We start from the raw sequence: 20,260 nt of genomic DNA on the forward strand, positions 1-20,260 counted from the left end.
CCCTGCTGAGGGTTTGGTGGAGACAGAGGAGAGGTTGTAGGTTGGTTTTGTTGGCTTCAAATTACCAAGCCCTGGTGTCTGACTTCCTTGATGGAGGGATTCCGCCTGAGTGGGGCTTCACCCCTACCCTGGGGAAGGCACAGGCTCCAGATCAGCTCCCAAAAGAGCTCACTTCTGCCTATGCCTGGGGCAGTTGCAGCCTGAAAAGTCCTGCCACTGTATCCAGAGGCAGTCAAGCCTTTGTAGATACACTACCACAAAAACCTGTGTTTCCTTCTTTTTTTTTCCCTTTTTCTGTCAGTCCTGCCCCGTGGGGGCAAAAATGAGCAACCTCCGCTTTGATCAGGTTCACCTAAGCTGGGGGCCTATTTTTAGTAGTCAGAATTTGTTAATTAGTTCCACAATTGGTGTTTGATCATACCCAGTCCCTGCTGCTGGTAAAGTCCTTTCCTTTCCCCTCTTGGAAGCGCCCTGTGGGGGAGGGGTGCTGGCCACCGCAGCTTTGGGAACTCACGGTTCTGGGGGGTGCTTGAAGCCGGTCCAGCTGGTCCAGACTGGAATATGCCGTTTGTCTGGTCACTGACGTGGCCCCAGGAGCTGTTCTGCACTGTTTCTGGCTATCCAGTAGTTGTGCTGGAGGACAAACCAAAACGCGCACGTTGTTAAGCCACCATCTTGACCTGGCTGGATATTCTTTAGGGTTAACAGGAATGATGTCGGTTGGGGGTTGGTAAACCTTGACAATTAGCAGTATCTAGCTTAAGCTTGCATAAGAGTAGCCTCCTGAACAGCCTCTGGACTCTGTTGTTTTTTATTGATATATATTATATAATCATATACCATGTAATCATCCTAACTGTGTGATCAGTGGTTCACAATGTCATTATATAGCTGTGTGTTTATCATCCCAGATTTTTTTTTTTTATGAAAAATAGCATATATACAAAGAAGGAATAAATTTCAAAGCACATTGCAACAAGTAGTTGTAGAACGGATTTCATAGTTTGGTATGGGTTACATTTCCACAATTTTAGGTTTTTACTTCTAGCTACTCTGATATCCTGAAAGAAATACCAGTATAATGATTCAGCAATTATATCCATAAAGCCAGAAGGAAATATCATTACAGTCTGAGTTCTACTTTCTGTAACTGCTCACATGATTGTAATTCATATTTTTCAGTATCTTCTTCCACTATCTATTCCATGTTTCCTTTACTCTCAGCAAACACTTCAGCTAATCTGTGGTTCTTTGCCTGGTGTGGTGACCCAGACCTTCATTCCTGAAATTTCCAGGCCACTGGTGGTCCTGTCTGGATTGGGTTTGTTGCAGTTTTCCATTGACTTTATTCACAGGAGCATGGTAGTACTAAGAGATATCCTAGGGGATCTCCTATATTCCAGGAAAACTCTTCTATGCCTCCATTGTGTAGTTGTAGTCCTATTTCCTCTTGATAGCCAGGATGAATCACCCCAGCCAGTACAGTAATCCGCTTATTGAATAGGCCTGTTGATCCAGAGGCATAAATAGCCCAGATTGGCCAGGTGGCAGTCTTAGCTACCAGTTCAGTGTAATCATTGTTATGTCTCCTGGTAGAAACACTCCTCCTTCTGCAACTGAGACCTGTAGACCAGCAGAGCTTAAGGTTTAAGTGACAGGAAGCAAAAATTTTTCTAGTAATCACTACAGGTGATGGTGAGTGGTGCCACTCCTATTTCCATCTCTTGATTCCTGAACCCATGAATCCTGGCTATGGGAGAGACAGCACCATACAATGAACACTAGTTCAGAGCATACACAGCCTCCTGGAGACCATTACCCCTGCCCTGAGAGGTTTTGCTACCTACTTGGTACTGTAATTGGGTCTTCAAAAGGCCATTCTACCATTCTGTCAACCCAGCTGACTCTGGATGTTGGGGAACATGGTAAGACAAGAGAATTCCTTGAACATGTGCCCATTCCCACACTTCATTTGCTGTGAGGTGAATTCCTTGGTCAGAAGCATTACTGTATGAAATACCATGATGATGACTAAGGCATTCTGTAAGTCCTGGATGAGTTTTTGCGTGCAGGGAAGGCAAACACATATCCAGGGTATGTGTCTATTCCAGTTAGAACAAGTTGCTGCTCTTACCATTATGTAAGTGGTCCAAAACGATCAACCTGCTACCAGATAGCAGTCTAATCACCTTGTGTAATGATGCCATATTAGTGATCACCTTATGTAATGATGCCATATTAGGGACTGAGTGTAGGTCTCTGCTATTGCCACATTGGGCACTCAGCAGTGGCTGTAGGTGAGTCAGCCCTGGTAAGTGGAAATCCATGTTGCTGAGTCCATGCTTAACCTCCATCCCTACCACCATGACCACTTTGTTCATGAGCCCGTTGGGCAATGGTAGGAGTGGCTAGGGGAAGAGGATGACTTGTATCCACAGAATGAGTCATTTTATCCACTTGATTATTAAAACTTTCCTCTGCTGAGGTCACCCTCTGGTGAGCATTCACATGGGATACAAATATCTTCATGTCTTTTTGCCCACTCAGAAAGGTCTATCCACGTACCTCTTCCCCAGACCTCTTCCTCACCAATTATGCTCCTTCCAAGTCTCTGCCCATCTAGCCAAACCATTGGCAGCAGCCCATGAGTAAGTATACAGATGCACCTCTGGCCAGTTCTCCTTCCAAGCAAAATGAACAACCAGGTGCACTGCTCAAAGTTCCACCCACTGGGAGGATTTCCTCTTACCACTGTCCTTTAATGACATCCCAGAAAGGGGTTGTAGTGCTACAGCTGTTCACTACTGGATGGTGCCTGCATATCATGCAGAACCATCTGTAAACCAGGCCCGAGTTTTCCCTTCCTCAATTAACTGACTGTAAGAAACTCCACAAGAGGCCATAGCTCTGGTCTGGGAAAGAGAAGGTAATGTGGCAAGAGTGGGGCTGTCGGCATTTGGCTACTTCCTCATGTAACTTGGTTGGCCTTCAGGACCTACTTGAGCCCTATCTCTTATATACAATTTCCATTTTATGATGGAGTGCTGCTGTTCATGACTTGGTTCATTCTGCTTTATGGCTTGGTGGGTAGGCAACACCCAACTTATGATACTTGGGTCTCTTTGATAACTTGGTGGCCCATGGTTAAGTATTGACTATCTGCTAAGGCCCAGTAGCAGGCCAAAAGCTGTTTTTCAAAAGGAGAGTAGTTATCTGTAGCAAGTAGTAAGGCTTTACTCCAAAATCCTAACGATTTGCATTGTGATGCTCCTACCGGGGACTGCCAAAGGCTCCTGACAGCATCTCTATTTGTCACTGATATTTCCAGCACCATTGAATCTGCTGGATCATATGGTAGAGCAGCTTGCATAGCAAGCTATCACAGAGCTTCCTTTTGTTCAGGTCCCCACTCTAAATTAGCAGCTTTACTGGTCATTTGGTAAGTGGGCTGGAGTAGGACACAAAAATGAGGAATATATTGTCTCCAAAATCCAAAGATGCCAACCAGGTGTGCTTCCTTTTTTATTGTAGGAGGGGCCAAATGCATCAGCATATCGTTTACCTTGGAGAGGACATTTTGACATGTCCCATATCACTGAACACCTATAAATTTCACTGAGGTGGTTGACCCCTGAATTTTTGTTGGATTTATCTCCCATTCCCTGACACACACACATATCTTACCAGTAAGTCAAGAGTAGTTGCTGCTTTTTCCTCAATAGGTCCAATCAACATGGTATCATCAACATAATGGACCAATGTGATGTCTTATGGAAGGAAGAAACAATGAAAGTCCCTGTGGGCAAGATTATGACAGGCTGGAGAGTTGATAAACCTCTGAGATAGGACAGTGAAGATATACTGCTGACCTTGCCAACTGAACACAAATGTTTGTTTAGAGGTAGGCAGATAGACAGTTTGCCAAACTGCATTTTCTGTCTTCCCAGTAGATGGCATTTTTGGACTTTCTCTTCCCCTCAAGCCCTGGGTGAGCAGTGTGGAAACTGGTGGAATTCCAGCCAGGGCTGCTGGTCTCAGTGTGTGCTGAAATCCACCAACCCCAGGGCTAGGGGTGTGTGTAGTGTGCCCCTCAGTAGTGATTCTGCTTGTAGACCTGATGTGTCTCATGGTCGCCAGACTCCTGCTATAGGATGACCTTGGGTTTTGGGACTGATTATTTTCAATGCTTCTGCTCACTTACTCAGCTGTGACTCTCTGCCTGTGTACGCTGAGGGCTCCAGGCCTCTGTGGGGTAAGGAAAGCGGTGGTGGTACCGAACGAGTCTGTTTCACAGGCCAATTGTCAGACTGGCTCTTCTCTGTGTCTCCCCCTCCTCCTGAAAGGAGGACTCCCCAGTTTCTGCTAACAATCAGGCACCCACAGCAGCCTGTCTCAGGGGTTGGGGCCAGCACTGTGTATTGGCTCGCAGTTCTCTGTGCTCAGACAAACCAAGTCTGCTGGCTCCTGGGTTCCCCGTGAGCTCGTGGTTGCTGAGCTGAGAGGAAAGATCTCTCAAGCTACCTGTGGAAGTTGGCCCCACTCCTTGCACCCTACTGCTTGCCTGAGGTGGAGTCATGACCAAGCATACTGACCCCATTCTGTCTGTCAGTTTCTTTGCTTTTTCATCCAGGACTTCTCTATATAGTGCAGAAGTCTCTCTCTGGTCATTCTCACCCTGAAACTGCTGGCCCGGTCATTTTTCTCACTTATCTGGTTGTTTCACTGAGCAGGGGTGAACTCAGCCTATCTTATTCTGCTATCTTCCTCCTCTGTTTTTTCAGCCACTGTTTTTAATGCTTTTATTACAGTTGAATGTAATTAATTGACATACTGAAGAATTTCATAAATTAAAAACTATAAAAGAACCTTTAAAGAAGCTCCAGTATACATCAAGTATGAATTCCAGAAATAAAGAGTAGAGAAGGGGGGGAAGCAGTGTTTGAAGAAATAATGGTTAAGAATTTTCTAGAAGTGAAGAAAACCATGACTTCATAAAATATTATTTGGTTTTGGGTTTTTTTAAATGAGGGTAAAACACAGAATAACTTTAAACTTTATCAGAAAAATTTTTAAAATTAATTATTAATTATGGAGTATAAAATGTTAAGGATAGCCACTAAAAGTGTAGAAAAGGAGACTATAAAAACTCGAATGCTTAAAAAAAGGTAGGAAAAGTGGAGAAAAACCATAGTAAATTATCATGGATTATAGTGATAGAAAGATGTACTGCTAAATGTATCAGTAATCACAGTAATACAATTGTCAAATTATGTTATTTAAAATTCTACTTCAAAGAGACAGACCTAAAACTTAGGAGAGAAGGTTGAAAGTCAAGTGATGGAAAAATATTTACTAGTCAAATAGCAATGAAAAGAAAATTGATATGTTTATGTTAATATCATAGAAAGCACTTATACAGAATTTTATATGCAACAAAGAATTTATGTCCAGAGTAGGTAAAGAACTCTTACAACTCAATAGTAAGACAAATAACCAAATAAAAAAACTTGGGAAAAGATTTGAAGAGACCCTTTAGCAAAGGAAATAGAAACATGAAAATATTCTCGACCTCTTTAGTCATTAGGGAAATGCAAATTAAAATCACATTGAGAGAATAATGCCACTAAAATGACTAAAACTAAAAAGAATGATGAATGCCAAGTTTGGTAGACGTGGAACAATTGAAATACTCAGACATCACTGGTGGGAATATAGTCACTTTGGAAAACAGTTTAAATTAAACATACATTTACCATATGGTCTAGCAATTCTACTCCTAGGTATTTACTCAAGAGGAGTGAACATATGTCCTTTTAATGCTTTGGTTTTTCATAGTAGTTTTATTCGTAATAGCCAAAAACTACAAACAACTCAAATGCTCCTTAAATTAACAAATATATATGTCTGTATAAAGGGATACTACTAGCTGTAAAAGAGAATGTAATCCTGACATACACAAGGATGAATGTGAAAAGCATTATTCTAAGTAAAAGAAGCCAGAGACAAAATCTACATCTACTATATGATTCCATCTGTATTAAATTCTAGAAAAAGCCAAAAAGTACAGTGATAGAAAATGGGTGTGGGATGAGGACAGGAATTAACTATAAAGAGCACAGAAGAAATTTGTGAGGTCAAGGATGGACTTCTCAGTATTTTCCTTTATACTTTTTTGTATGAAACAGATGTTAAACATCATTTCCTGGGCTCATTGGCCTTTTGTCTATCCTCTTTGGAGAAATGCTTTGTCCATTTTGCATTTTTTAAATTGGGTTATTTGTCTTATTATTTTTTACTTTTTGACAAGGCTTTATTTAGTGGTTATGATATTCTCCCCTTCCCTTCTTCAGGTGGAAGAAGTGAAGCGAAGGCAGTACTCACTTGCATTCAGCTCAGCTGGAGCCCAAGCTCAGACCTACCATGTCAGCTTTGAGACTTTGGCTGAGTACCAGAGATGGCAGCGGCAAGCATCCAAGGTGAATAAGTGATGAAACGTCTTTATGGGTAGATAAGATATAGAAGCCCAGTGGAAATGTATTTATTTAATAACTGAACTCTCTGTCAAGAGAGTTAAGTATTATCTTTAGGCATATTACTCTAGGCCTTCTGGGTATATAATGAATGAGCTCATGTAATTCCATTGGAAGATACCAAGTCCTTAATTTATTATTTTCATTTGCATAGTCAAAAGGTCTTTAAAAGTGTTTTCAAGAACATTTACCTTTATAGCATCTCTGTGAGGAAGGTAGGCAAATATATCCATTTGACCCCTGAAGGAATTGAGACACAGTGAGATTAAATGATTTTTTCTTGGCCATAGTAGTCAGTGATAGATGTAGTCATTCCCTAACTTGTACCCAGTTCTTGGTATTTATCTAGCATAGTCCTGATGAACACATCACATTTATCAATTGGGCGATAACCTGTAATCCTATTGTTGCAAGCCATTATTCCTATATATTGAAGATCATAAACTAATTAGTTTTCAGAGTAATTTCTGTTTTTTAATTTTTAAAACTGTAGCTTCCAAATTCTCTTATTTTCAAAGGCATCTTGTAGAATTTTAACACATTTTTCTTTATGGATCTAAACAGTTGTATAAGGAATTGTTTCAAAATAATGGTACGCCATCAAAACAAAAATGATTTTTCCAGTGATATTTTGTTTATTTTTCTAGACTCTTTCACAACCCACATTTTATCATCATATTATTATAGAAATTTAAACCCTTTTTTTTTTTTGTATGCTGTATAGCTGGGTCACATTTCATTATTTTTCAAGTGTGAGTATCCCATTACTGCAGCACCATTTGTTGAATTTTTGTTTGTTTTGCTTGTTTGTTTGTTTTTTGGGATGTGCATGGACCGGAAATCTAACCCGGGTCTCCTGCATGGCAGGCGAGAATTCAACCACCGGACTACCCTTGCACCCCCAACCCAATTTGGGTTTTATTGAATTTTTGTAGTTATATTGTATTGACTATAAAAAGTGCTCTGTGTAAAACTGTTTCAGTTTTAAATAGCTATTCCATTTTTCTTCTGCCTTGAGGGATTAATATTTTGGGGGTACCTTTTACATATTAAATGTTGGTTATTTCATTTTGTCCTCATGACAGATGAAGAAACTGTGCTGATAAGCAGCAGAGCCTGAATGGCTGCAAAAGACAATGTCGTTTCATACCAAACTGCCTCCCAAAGTTTTAAACAGTTACTGTAAATAATCTTAATATTCCTTTTAGCATGAAATTTTAACTTTCCATCTCTGTGATTTTTTTTTTTAACCTTCTGTTTACAGAGATATTACAGCTTACACCTTTGTGTTTTTCAAGCAGTTGATAGCTTTAGGAAAAAGTAAAAAATAACTGATTTTTTTAATGACTAATTTAATCTCATTACTCTTTTTTTCTTTCCCATCTTTTTAATCTCAGCCTCCCTGTGTAAATGCCATTCCGTCCTATCTGGGTGATAGATATTCAGTTTATACTCAAATGGGCTCTTCTCTCTGACCTTATTCAGGTGGTGTCCCAGCGAATCAGTACTGTTGATCTCTCCTGTTACAGCCTTGAGGAGGTTCCTGAGCATCTCTTCTACAGTCAAGATATCACCTACCTCAACTTGCGACACAACTTTATGCAACAAGAAAGACCAGGGGGCCTTGATACTCTCTACAAGTATGTGGACAATTGTTTTCCTTATAAAATAGATTTCCAGACCAACTTATTAAAACTAAATTGTAATCTCAGTGGTTTGCATCTGTAAATGAGCATGCTTATCATCATATATATATATTTATCCTAATATTTTCACTCCATTTTGACAAGGAAGTAAAGTTTTTTATTCCCACAAATTGTCCCACCTTCCCCTTTCTTCTTGATAAGACAAAATATGCAAATGTTCTCTTATGGAGGCAGCAACAAGCTGCCATAGCTTTTGTGATAATCTTTTTATGTAATTGTTGACAATGATGCACACTTTGTAGCCAGGTTAAATTTAAAGAGATTCAGTATATGGAAAGTTCTTGAATCAAAAATAAAAAATAATAGTACTAATTCTAAGAATTCTGCTCTCAGCAGCAGAATTTTTATTTTTCTTTTATACCTACCCCTGCTAGCTCTTGAGCCTGTCAGCTATGAAATCTCTCTCTCTCCTAATGAAGGCACCATTTTCACCTGTAAGGCACTATGGTCCACATATTTTTTCATCTCCTTTGTTAAATATATAAATCCCCTCATTCTCACTTTCCACCTGTCTATCTTCCATGCCCCACGGAAAAATGGATGGATGGGAAAAAATAATATTCCGAAGTATAATTACAACAGTGACTCTTATGGATCCATTTTATGGTGATACCAGCTCTACATAAGCCAGTATAGATCATTTTACTTCTGTGAACAAAAGCAAAGCACTAAAAATTACTATTTTGTGCTGTAAATTGGATCACAGTACAGTAAAACTCCATATCTCATACATATTTTCGAGCTCTAAGTGTCCAGTTTTTTTTCAAGCAGCATTTGAGCCAAACATAATTTCAGTATGATAAAAAAAAGTTGGTTATAAAATGGGATTTGGATCCATACATTTGTTACTCGTTCCCATGTTCATGGGTTGATTGATTGTTGCAGGTCTGTTCTGTGTTACATGTAGAAGTTTTAAAAAGGAAAAGATTTCAAGCATATCAAGTATGATTTAATACAAGAGAATTGTACCAGTGTGGTTTTTTTTTTTTCAAGGCTTTCTGCCTTTTTAAGGAGAGGGGAAAAGAACTCTCTTCATACTAGACCTGGTTTTCTTCATAGCATGGGTTTTGCATTCGTCATCTTCATATCTTCTATGCCAGGCATGATGCTTGTCCTGGAGTGAGTGCTCAGTAAATATTTGTGGAATAAATTCTGCAATGGATATTTAAAATAGATCGTTCTGTGATTCAGTAGTATAATTTATGCCTTTGCTCTTAGGTTTTCTCAGCTCAAGGGCCTGAACTTGTCCCATAATAAACTTGGGTTGTTTCCTATATTGCTCTGTGAGATTTCTACCCTGACTGAGCTCAACCTTTCCTGTAATGGATTTCATGACCTGCCAAGTCAGATTGGCAATCTGCTAAAGTAAGTATCTGATTTTTACTAGATTTATCTCTTCCCTTGCAGCATGAGAAACTTGCCTGGCTTTTGGATTGAAGGTAGAACCATGAACTCTTATAGTGAAATAATTCATGTAATTATTAGGATTCTAGTCCCAGCAGTTTTTTGACATAAAAAAGCTAATTGCCTATAGTAGTGACTAAGCCCTCAATTTTAATAGCAGAGGCTCTGACTATTTTTAATGTTGGAGAAACCATTCATGTGAATTAAATATGTAATATCTGTTAAGTCTCAAGCTAGAGATTTAGGATGTTTTACCATTATTGGATTGATAATAAATTAGTGGCATAAGTCGGAAATCATAATTCTAATTCTGTCCATTCTAAATATGTACTTCATAAAGTGTATTTGTTGTTTTCTTCTTACAGTCTTCAAACTCTCTGTCTTGATGGCAACTTTCTGACTATTTTACCTGAAGAATTGGGAAATCTGCAACAGCTTTCATCTCTGGGAATTTCTTTCAATAACTTTAATGAAATTCCTGAAGTTTATGAGAAACTCACTATGTTGGATAAAATGGTTATGGCAGGAAATCAACTAGAAGTTCTGAACCTAGGGGTGCTGAATAGGATGAGTCATATCAAACATGTAGATTTAAGGTGAGATCATTTTTACTGATCTTCCTTTAGAATTCTCTCTGATGGACCTCTATGAAGTTTTCACTTTATGAAGACTTCTTTAATACATTAGGATTTTAGAAAAATGTAAAAATCCATATTTTTAAAACTTGTAGAATTTTATTTAGCCCTCATGAACAGAGAGATAGATGATAAATATGATAAATAATGGCAAATTGCCTTTGGCAATAGTTGCTCTGACTTAACCATCCTAGTTACATTTTCTGAAAATTCCTCTTTCCTCACCTCCTTATCAATGTTGGAATATAGCTTTAAAATTTTTTTCATTTTGACATCTAATAGGTAGAAGGTAGCATTTTGTTGTTTTAGTTGACATTTATTAACTTATAAATGAGGTTGAGCATCTTTTTATAAGTTTATTGGTTTATTGTTGCCTATTTTTCTATTGAGTTATTTGTTCTTCTTGATCACCATTGTATTATAATTCAAATTGTAAAGTCTTCACTACTGGGAACTTTTTGTAATTTGCTGCTGAACTATTCCATGTGCTTTTTTTTTCTTCATATGCTTTTAATTTATTTAATTATTTTCCTCCCCATTAATTAATGTAATATGAATCCTTTCACTAGAGATAGAGCAGGCAAAGCAAGGAAGCATGGCCACTTCCTCATTCTCCTAACATAGTACACCCATGACTTCTAAGCTGCTCTCTAAGCCAAGCTATTATGTTCATCTTTTTGTTCCTTCACCCTACTCACAGTAAATTGTACCTAACCTTATCAGGTATTAGGATATAAGCATTTAGCTAACTGGTTATGGTTCCATTTTGCCTTCTGCTTTAACTTGTATGTCTATTCGGCAATGTGGATTGTCTACCTTGGTTCGTAAACAGAATTCAGAGTGCAGCTATTTGGTTATCTATGTAGTGCCTTATAAAATTAGGTAAGCAGTGAAATCCTTGAGTTGTTTAGGAAAAAAGAAAAGGGGTCATACCTCTGCTGTTTTGATTTTGTTCATATATTTAATACAATTTATTTCTGATTATTTCCCTATTTCTGATATTAAGGATGAACTGTTTGAAAACGTTGGTTGTTGAAAATCTGGAGGGAAATAAATACATCACCCACATGGACTTGCGGGACAATCAACTGACCGACTTAGATCTTAGCTCCTTATGCAACTTGGAGCAACTGCATTGTGAGCGAAACCAACTGAGGGAGCTAACACTTAGTGGCTTCTCCCTTCGAACTCTCTATGCCAGCTCAAACAGTGAGTTCTCTATCCATTCTCCTGACTTTTCTCATGCAGCTTTAGCCATAATTTTCTAAGAACAGTGGCATCTTAGGTGCTCTTCTCTAACTCTGTAAAGTGGAGTTCAAGATTTGAGACCTAGCTTTATCCTTTAAGTTTGCTTTCAACACTTAAGTGGTTGAGATGTGCATAAAAAGCCATGGCATGATTCTTTGAGTTTCACTAACTGTGGATAGTAAGAGTCATTTTGCAAATAACAGAGGGAGGCAAGTGTGTTGAAAATGGAATGTCAGTAGCAGTCTAAAGGAGGGCCTGGCAAATTCCAGGGCCATTGTCTGTTTTTGTGTGGTCCATGAAGAATGGGTTTTATATTTTTTAATGGTTGGGGAAATAAATTAAAAGGTGGATAATATTTTGTGACATGAAAATTACATGAAATTTCAATGCCCACAAATAAAGTTTTATTGGAATACAGCACACTCATTTTATTAGAACACAATTATTGTCTGGGACTGCTCTTGTGTTACAATGACAGAATTGAGGAGTAGCAAGAGAGATCGTGTGGCCCATGAAACCTAAAATATTTACCATTTGACTTTTTAAGAAAAAATTTGCCAACCCCTGGTCTAAAAGTTTGTGCTGTGTCGAGCTTGAAGAGTCCCTCATCTCAATAGTGATTTGTTCCAGGAATATTTTTCCAACATAAAGGGCTTCATATATGTTGAGGCCATATTTTTATGGAGAATTCTTCTTTACTAAAGACATTATACTTACTTTCACTGTTTAAAGAATTGAAGGAAAAGATGATCAGTTTCACTAAGTATCAGAGGAATGCAAATTAAAATACTATTTTGTACTCATCGAATAAGAAAAGAAAAAAAGAAAAAGATAAAGGATAATGCTAAGAACTACCAGAGATGTGGAGATGCAGGAGCTCTTGTACACTGATGGCTGAAGAGCAATAAGACAGTGTTAGAGAAGTTGAAGACACACATATCCCAAATCCTAGCAGTTTCTCTGATTAGAATATATCCCAAAGACATGTGCACAGGAAATGTGTACAAGAATGTTTATGGTCAGATGAAAAAAAGAGGGAAAATATATGGTTATTAATAGGGAAATGGATAAATAAATAGGATACGTTCATAGAATAGCATTTTGCACAGCAGTGGAAATGAATGTACTTTAGCTTTAGTTCATGAATTACAAGGAAAATCTCAAACATTTTTGCACGAAAAAAGAAAGGGCAGAATAATATGTATGCTCTGATAGTTACCTCAAAATTTGAAACGCAAAAATATCATTTCTTTAGCTATAAGTATGCAATAATAGTATAAAAGAAACCATGAGAATGATTAAAAATTAAATTCAAGATGATGTAGTACTTTAACACTTAAAAAAATTCTGAAGCATCAAAGGCAGAATGTAAAGATGTGTTGAAAGTTAGACGATGGGTGAAAGAAATGTTCATTATTTTATTGTCTTTATCATTCTGTATCTGTAACATGTTATTAGAGTATAAGAAAGTTAAGGACTTCTGAGGTTATCACCTTTTATAATGATATAGAAGCTTCCAGTTGTAACTAAGATCATATGTCAGAATTGTCAGATATGAGTATCGACTTATGCTGTTTGTTGATATTGTGAGATGGCAATAAGTCTTTTGCCAAGGAAATGCTTATTATTATGCCCAATTCTCTATTCTTTATATATCTAGAGTATCTGAATGATAAGCCTTATTGGAAAAAACTTATTTGATATACATGCAGTCCTTAGTAACTGAAATTCTACCACACTAATATACTAAAAAGGGCTTTTTGAAGTTAACTACTATGATTACAGACTCCTTGAAATTCTACAACCTGGAAAATTCACACTTGGCAGTTATGATATCTCAAAAGTAAAGAACACAGCTTTTCAAAAGAAATTATCCAAATGCTCAATAAATATAGAAAAAGACACTCAACTTTACTAGACATCAGGGAACTGCAAGTAGAACTCCAGTTTGACACCACAAAAAATGAAAAAGACTGAGGAAAAGCCAGTGCCAGCTGTTGGGGGTGTAAACTGGTACTACCACTTTGGGAAACTATTCAGTAGTATCTACAAAGCTGAACATCTATGTACTCTATCCCTGGCAGCTCCTTTCCAAGGTTTATACTCAACATAAATGCTTTTATTACTCCACAAAACACATGGGCACAAATATTCATAGTGGTACTATTTGTAGTAGCCACGTATTGGAAAATATTTAAATGCCTATCAGCTCTAAAATGGGTAAATAAATCATGGTATATTCTCATGAAAGAATTTTATATAGCCATGAAAATGAATGAACTACAACCACATGCAACAATATAAACAGTATCTCACAAGCATAATATGGAGTGAATGAAGCCAGTTAAAAGATCATATATAAGCAGACAAAACTAATCTGTGGAATTAGAAGTTAGGATAGTGTTACCTTTGTGGAGGTAGTGACTGTAAGGGAGGACAAGGGAAAGCTAGTGGGGAGCTGGTAAAGTTCTGTTTCTTGACATGGTAGCTGGTTGCACTAGTGTGCTCAGTTTGTGAGAATTCATTGATATCTGCACTTAACATTGTTTTACTTTTCTATATATGTTATATTTCAATTAAAAGTAAAAAATATTGCTAGTAAGAATCCATTATCTTTTTAAAGTTAGAAGGCTAAGTTAACGTTTAACAATTGCTTGATCCAGTACACAAGATCCTTCAATAAATTGTTACATTTGTTTTCTCAGAAAAATTGGCATCAGGCATTTAAAGTTAGTCAAAGTGAGTTTCCCAGTAGTTTTTATTTTTAGTTCATCTCAGTAGATGACAGCAGTTTTATCTCTGCTGATTTCACTAAGCTACTATTCCCCTGTTTACTTTCAGTTACTTCTTAAAGAATGTCACTAACACTTATTTGCTTTTTAATTAGGGCTGACAGCAGTGAATGTTTATCCAGTTCCTTGTCTACTCACTTCCCTAGAACTCTCTCGGTGAGTATGTATCAGGAGCTTGATGCTTATTGATTCTTGACATTTAAAATATATATGGAGGGGCAGGCCATGGTGGCTTAGCAGGCAGAGATCTCGCCTGCCATGCTGGAGACCCAGGTTCAATTCCTGGTGCCTGCTCATGCAAAAAGAAAAAATATATATATATATGGATAATTCAACACTTTGGAAGTATAGGAAATCTAAACACATTAAAATATTTGAATAACCTGGAAAAAGATAAAAGATTGAATAGAGAAATGTGTTTAATGGCCGTATTTTATTTTTAAAGGAAATTTCTCTTGAAACAGAAGGTGCCTATATTTATTTGTTCTTAAAGTCTGTGGATTTAGGATGAGATGCAAAACAAGGAGACGACCTGCCATCTCCTGCATAACAGTGATTTCTTTTTTGCCAGTTGGAATAATGTCATTCTTGATTTTTGGTAGCTGCTTTTTGCTTTTGTTGTGTTTTGCTTTTTTGATATTCTTTTGGTCTGATTTTTGTAGAAGTGCAGCTTATACTCAGGATATTATTATTTCTGTTGGTCAAAAATAAACATAAATGATGTTTACTTTCCTTTTTATGCTAGCCACTCAGGATTCAGTGGTTGAGTTTTATAGTATAGTGGAGAGGTAAGACAGTCAAACAGGCAGTTACAGGACAGCATGGTAGTAAGTGCTATGAGACTACAAGTGCTAGAAGCATGTTAGAAGAGACAGCTGGCAGGGTCATATATGGTCAGGGTTCTTGTATAGAATGAGCTAATAAATGTCTGATACATAGCCTAGTACCTGGCAAATAAATGTCTGATACATAGCCTAGTACCTGGCATATGGTAGCCACTCAAGAAATAGTTGCTATACTGTTTCTTTTTGTTGTTGTTACTTTCTTATTATTATCATTAAGCTACTGTTCTAGATTCCTTTCTGTCCATTTCTTTGTTACAGTTTAGCAAAACCCCAACATGGATTAATACTAAGATTATCTTTTGTACTGATCTTGAGCATTACTGAAGAAAATCCTTGTCACTTGGACATCTCTTCATGATTTCCATCCTCACTGATGCTTACCAGTCCTTGTTAGTTCCTTCTCCTAGAGCATCAGTTCCAAATTGCTCTGCTTCACTCAATCCCATTGACCAATATCTCCTCCACTCTAGAGCTTAGTGCTCTACTTGACTGAGAAGATAGAGGCCTTATTGGCTGATTTCCTTAGTTTCCTACCACCTTGCTTAAACTAATGTAAATTCATGTCCATTCTCAGCTTTTCTTCCTCTGTTCAGCTAGTTCCGCATTTGATCCTATTGTCTTCCACTTCTCTGGGATCTTGCTCTATTAGTCATCATCCTTCTTCTCTCTCATCTATGTTCAGAGTCTTCCCTTCTTTCATACTCATTTTTCTTCTGTCTTAATAAACAAAAAGTTCCCTTTACTTAGTCTCTCTAGCTACTATCCAGTCCCTCTCAGACCCTTTTTGTCCAAATTTCTCTAAGGTTATTTGTACTTGTTGACTCAGCTTCCTCAGTTCCCATTTGCTTCTTATTCCACAATAACTGCCTTCTCTCATGGAACTTTTTTATATCAGTACTGTTAATCGTTCTCTCTTTTTCTCAAACATGCTATTTCCTTGGTTCCTCAGTATGATATGATTTTATTCATAGTACTTTAACAATTTGTTCTGTTTCCTTTGTTAACTCTTCTTCTTAAGCTTAGCCATCTCGCTTTTTTATTTCTTTGCTTTGTGCTTTTTTCTTTCTTTGTTTGCTTTGTATATATGTTATATTACATAATAAAAAAAATGTTTTAAAAAGTCCGTTATCTCCACAGTTCTGTCCTTGGTCCAGTATACTTCTCATTCATCGTGATCTCATTTATTCTAGTGATTTCAGAGTCAGTGCTACCCAGAGCTCCAACCCAGGTGTTCTTTCACCTAGCCTTTTAGCACTTTCTTTTGGCACTTTCTGCTCCTTATTTGATGCTCTGGCATCACCAAACTGCTTATTATTCAACCCATTTATCATGTCATTTCTTTTCTTACCCCTTGTGCCCTAGCTCATATTATCTCTGGCTTGGAATGTGCCCATTATCTCAGGTCATTGAACAGCATTCTTCAAATTCTAACCAAAATGTCATCTTTCTTAGGGAGCTTGCCTTAATCCATGTCGGGCAAAATGTTCCTGTCAGTAGACTATCTTAGCAGTATCTGCATTTTTTCTTACAGCACTGATTTCATTCTACCTAATACAATGATAGATAGATAGATAGATAGATAGACAGACAGTTAAATAGTAATATCTAAAAATAAAATGTCTTTTATTAAATATCCACCCAGTATTCTAAATATTTAAGACTGCATTCTAAATGGTTTGAAACTTTACATTTTTTCCCACTAGTTATCTTTTTCCCCTACTTCCTACCTCATTTTTATTTATTCTTTTTTCTTTTTTTATTATTTATTAATTAAAAAAATAGCAAGAAGGAAACACAGACATTCTGAATATATGCTCATTCCATTCTAGATATATCATCAGTAATTCACAATATTATCACATTGTTGCATATTCATTATCTTGATCATTTCTTAGAACATTTGCACCAATTCAGAAAAAGAAAGAAAAAGACAACAGAAAAATAAAGCGAAAACAGAAAAAAAAAAATTTTACATGCCATACACCTTACCCCTCCCGTTCATTGATCACTAACATTTCAAACTAAATTTATTTTAACATTTGTTTCCCCTATTATTTATTTTTATTCCATATGTTCTACTCGTCTGTTGACAGGGTAGATAAAAGGCGCATCAGACACAAGGTTTTCACAATCACACAGTCACATTGTGAAACCTGTATCATTACACAATCATCCTCAAGAAACATGGCTACTGGAACACAGCTCTACATTTTCAGGCAGTTCCCTCCAGCCTCTCCATTACCTCTTGGATAACAAGGTGATATCTACTTAATGAGTAAGGATAACCTCCAGGATAACTGTCGACTCTGTTTGTAATCTCTCAGCCATTGACACTTTGTCTCATTTCACTCTTCCCCCTTATGGTCAAGAAGGTTTTCTCAGTCCCTTGATGCTGGGTCTCAGCTCATTCTAGAGTTTTTCTCAATCCCTTATTGCTGAGTCTCAGCTCGTTCTAGGATTTCTGTCTCACGTTGCAAGGAAGGTCCACATCCCTGGGAGTCATGTCCCACATAGACAGGGGGAGGGTGGTGAGTTTCCTTGTTGTGTTGGCTGGAGAGACAGGCCACATCTGAGTAACAAAAGAGGTTCTCTTGGGAGTGACTCTTAGGCCTAATTTTTTTTTTTTTTTTTTTTTTATTAACGGAAAGAAAGAAAAAAAGAAAAAATAATAAAAATAAAAAAAGAAATTAACACAACATTTAGAAATCATACCGTTCTACATATACACTCAGTAATTCTTAACATCATCACATAGATGCATGATCATCGTTTCTTAGTACATTTGCATCAGTTTAGAGGAACTAGCAACACAACAGAAAAAGATATAAAATCTTAATATAGAGAAAAGAAATAAAAGTAGTAATGATAGTAAAAAACAACAACAAAAAAACCCTATAGCTCAGATGCAGCTTCATTCAGTGTTTTAACATGATTACTTTACAATTAGGTATTATTGTGCTGTCCATTTTTGAGTTTTTGTATCTAGTCCTGTTGCACAGTCTGTATCCCTTCCGCTCCAATTACCCATTTTCTTACCCTGTTTCTAACTCCTGCTGGACTCTGTTACCAATGACATATTTCAAGTTTATTCTCGAATGTCCGTTCACATCAGTGGGACCATACAGTATTTGTCCTTTAGTTTTTGGCTGGATTCACTCAGCATAATATTCTCTAGGACCATCCATGTTATTACATGCCTCATAAGTTTATCTTGTCTTAAAGCTGCATAATATTCCATCGTACGTATATATCACAGTTTATTTAGCCATTCTTCTGTTGATGGACATTTTGGCTGTTTCCATCTCTTTGCAATTGTAAATAACGCTGCTATAAACATTGGTGTGCAAATGTCCGTTTGTGTCTTTGCCCTTAAGTCCTTTGAGTAGATACCTAGCAATGGTATTGCTGGGTCGTATGGCAATTCTATATTCAGCTTTTTGAGGAACCGCCAAACTGCCTTCCACAGTGGTTGCACCATTTGACATTCCCACCAACAGTGGATAAGTGTGCCTCTTTCTCCGCATCCTCTCCAGCACTTGTCATTTTCTGTTTTGTTGATAATGGCCATTCTGGTGGGTGTGAGATGATATCTCATTGTGGTTTTGATTTGCATTTCTCTACTGGCCAGGGACATTGAGCATCTCTTCATGTGCCTCTTGGCCATCCGTATTTCCTCTTCTGGTAGGTGTCTGTTCAAGTCTTTTTCCCATTTTGTAATTGGGTTGGCTGTCTTTTTGTTGTTGAGTTGAACAATCTCTTTATATATTCTGGATACTAGACCTTTATCTGATATGTCATTTCCAAATATTATCTCCCATTGTGTAGGCTGTCTTTCTACTTTCTTCATGAAGTTCTTTGATGCACAAAAGTGTTTAATTTTGAGGAGCTCCCATTTATTTATTTCTTTCTTCAGTGCTCTTGCTTTAGGTTTAAGGTCCATAAAACCACCTCCAGTTGTAAGATTCATAAGATATCTCCCTACATTTTCCTCTAACTGTTTTATGGTCTTAGACCCAATGTTTAGATCTTTGATCCATTTTGAGTTAACTTTTGTATAAGGTGTGAGATGCGGGTCTTCTTTCATTCTTTTACATATGGATATCCAGTTCTCTAGGCACCATTTATTGAAGAGACTGTTCTGTCCCAGGTGAGTTGGCTTGACTGCCTTATCAAAGATCAAATGTCCATAGATGAGAGGGTCTATATCTGAGCACTCTATTCGATTCCATTGGTCGATATATCTATCTTTATGCCAATAGCATGCTGTTTTGACCACTGTGGCTTCATAATATGCCTTAAAGTCCGGCATCGCGAGACCTCCAGCTTCGTTTTTTTCCTCAAGATGTTTTTAGCAATTCAGGGCACCTTCCAGATAAATTTGCTTATTGGTTTTTCTAATTCTGAAAAATAAGTTGTTGGGATTTTGATTGGTATTGCATTGAATCTGTAGATCAGTTTAGGTAGGATTGACATCTTAATTATATTTAGTCTTCCAATCCATGAACACGGTATGCCCTTCCATCTATTTAGGTCTTCTGTGATTTCTTTTAGCAGTTTTTTGTAGTTTTCTTTATATAGGTTTTTTGTCTCTTTGGTTAAATTTATTCCTAGGTATTTTATTCTTTTAGTTGCGATTGTAAATGAGATTCGTTTCTTGATTTCCCCCTCAGCTTGTTCATTACTAGTGTAGAAAAGCTACAGATTTTTGAATGTTGATCTTGTAGCCTGCTACTTCGCTGTACTCATTTATTAGCTCTAGTAGTTTTGTTGTGGATTTTTCCGGATTTTCGACGTATAGTATCATATCGTCTGCAAACAGTGATAGTTTTACTTCTTCCTTTCCAATTTTGATGCCTTGTATTTCTTTTTCTTGTCTAATTGCTTTGGCTAGAACTTCTAACACAATGTTGAATAATAGTGGTGATAGTGGACATCCTTGTCTTGTTCCTGATCTTAGGGGGAAAGTTTTCAATTTTTCCCCATTGAGGATGATATTAGCTGTGGGTTTTTCATATATTCCCTCTATCATTTTAAGGAAGTTCCCTTGTATTCCTATCTTTTGAAGTGTTTTCAACAGGAAAGGATGTTGAATCTTGTCAA

The 20,260-nt window shown here is 37.2% G+C and overlaps 1 protein-coding gene across 8 annotated transcripts in view; it reads left to right on the forward strand.

Moving 5' to 3' along the window:
- The window catches only part of PHLPP2 (PH domain and leucine rich repeat protein phosphatase 2), a 126,402-nt gene that overhangs the window by 79,538 nt on the left and 26,604 nt on the right, over positions 1 to 20,260 (forward strand). For all 8 annotated transcript variants that reach the window (XM_077132929.1, XM_077132930.1, XM_077132931.1 and 5 more), the window contains 6 exons: positions 6,351 to 6,476; positions 8,016 to 8,170; positions 9,455 to 9,601; positions 10,006 to 10,236; positions 11,282 to 11,484; positions 14,411 to 14,471. In XM_077132929.1, the coding sequence (XP_076989044.1) occupies positions 6,351 to 6,476; positions 8,016 to 8,170; positions 9,455 to 9,601; positions 10,006 to 10,236; positions 11,282 to 11,484; positions 14,411 to 14,471 (923 nt within the window). The remainder of the gene's footprint in view (positions 1 to 6,350; positions 6,477 to 8,015; positions 8,171 to 9,454; positions 9,602 to 10,005; positions 10,237 to 11,281; positions 11,485 to 14,410; positions 14,472 to 20,260) is intronic.

The sequence above is a fragment of the Tamandua tetradactyla genome, chromosome 16 (genome assembly GCF_023851605.1).
Source record: "Tamandua tetradactyla isolate mTamTet1 chromosome 16, mTamTet1.pri, whole genome shotgun sequence".
Classification (NCBI taxonomy): domain Eukaryota; kingdom Metazoa; phylum Chordata; class Mammalia; order Pilosa; family Myrmecophagidae; genus Tamandua; species Tamandua tetradactyla.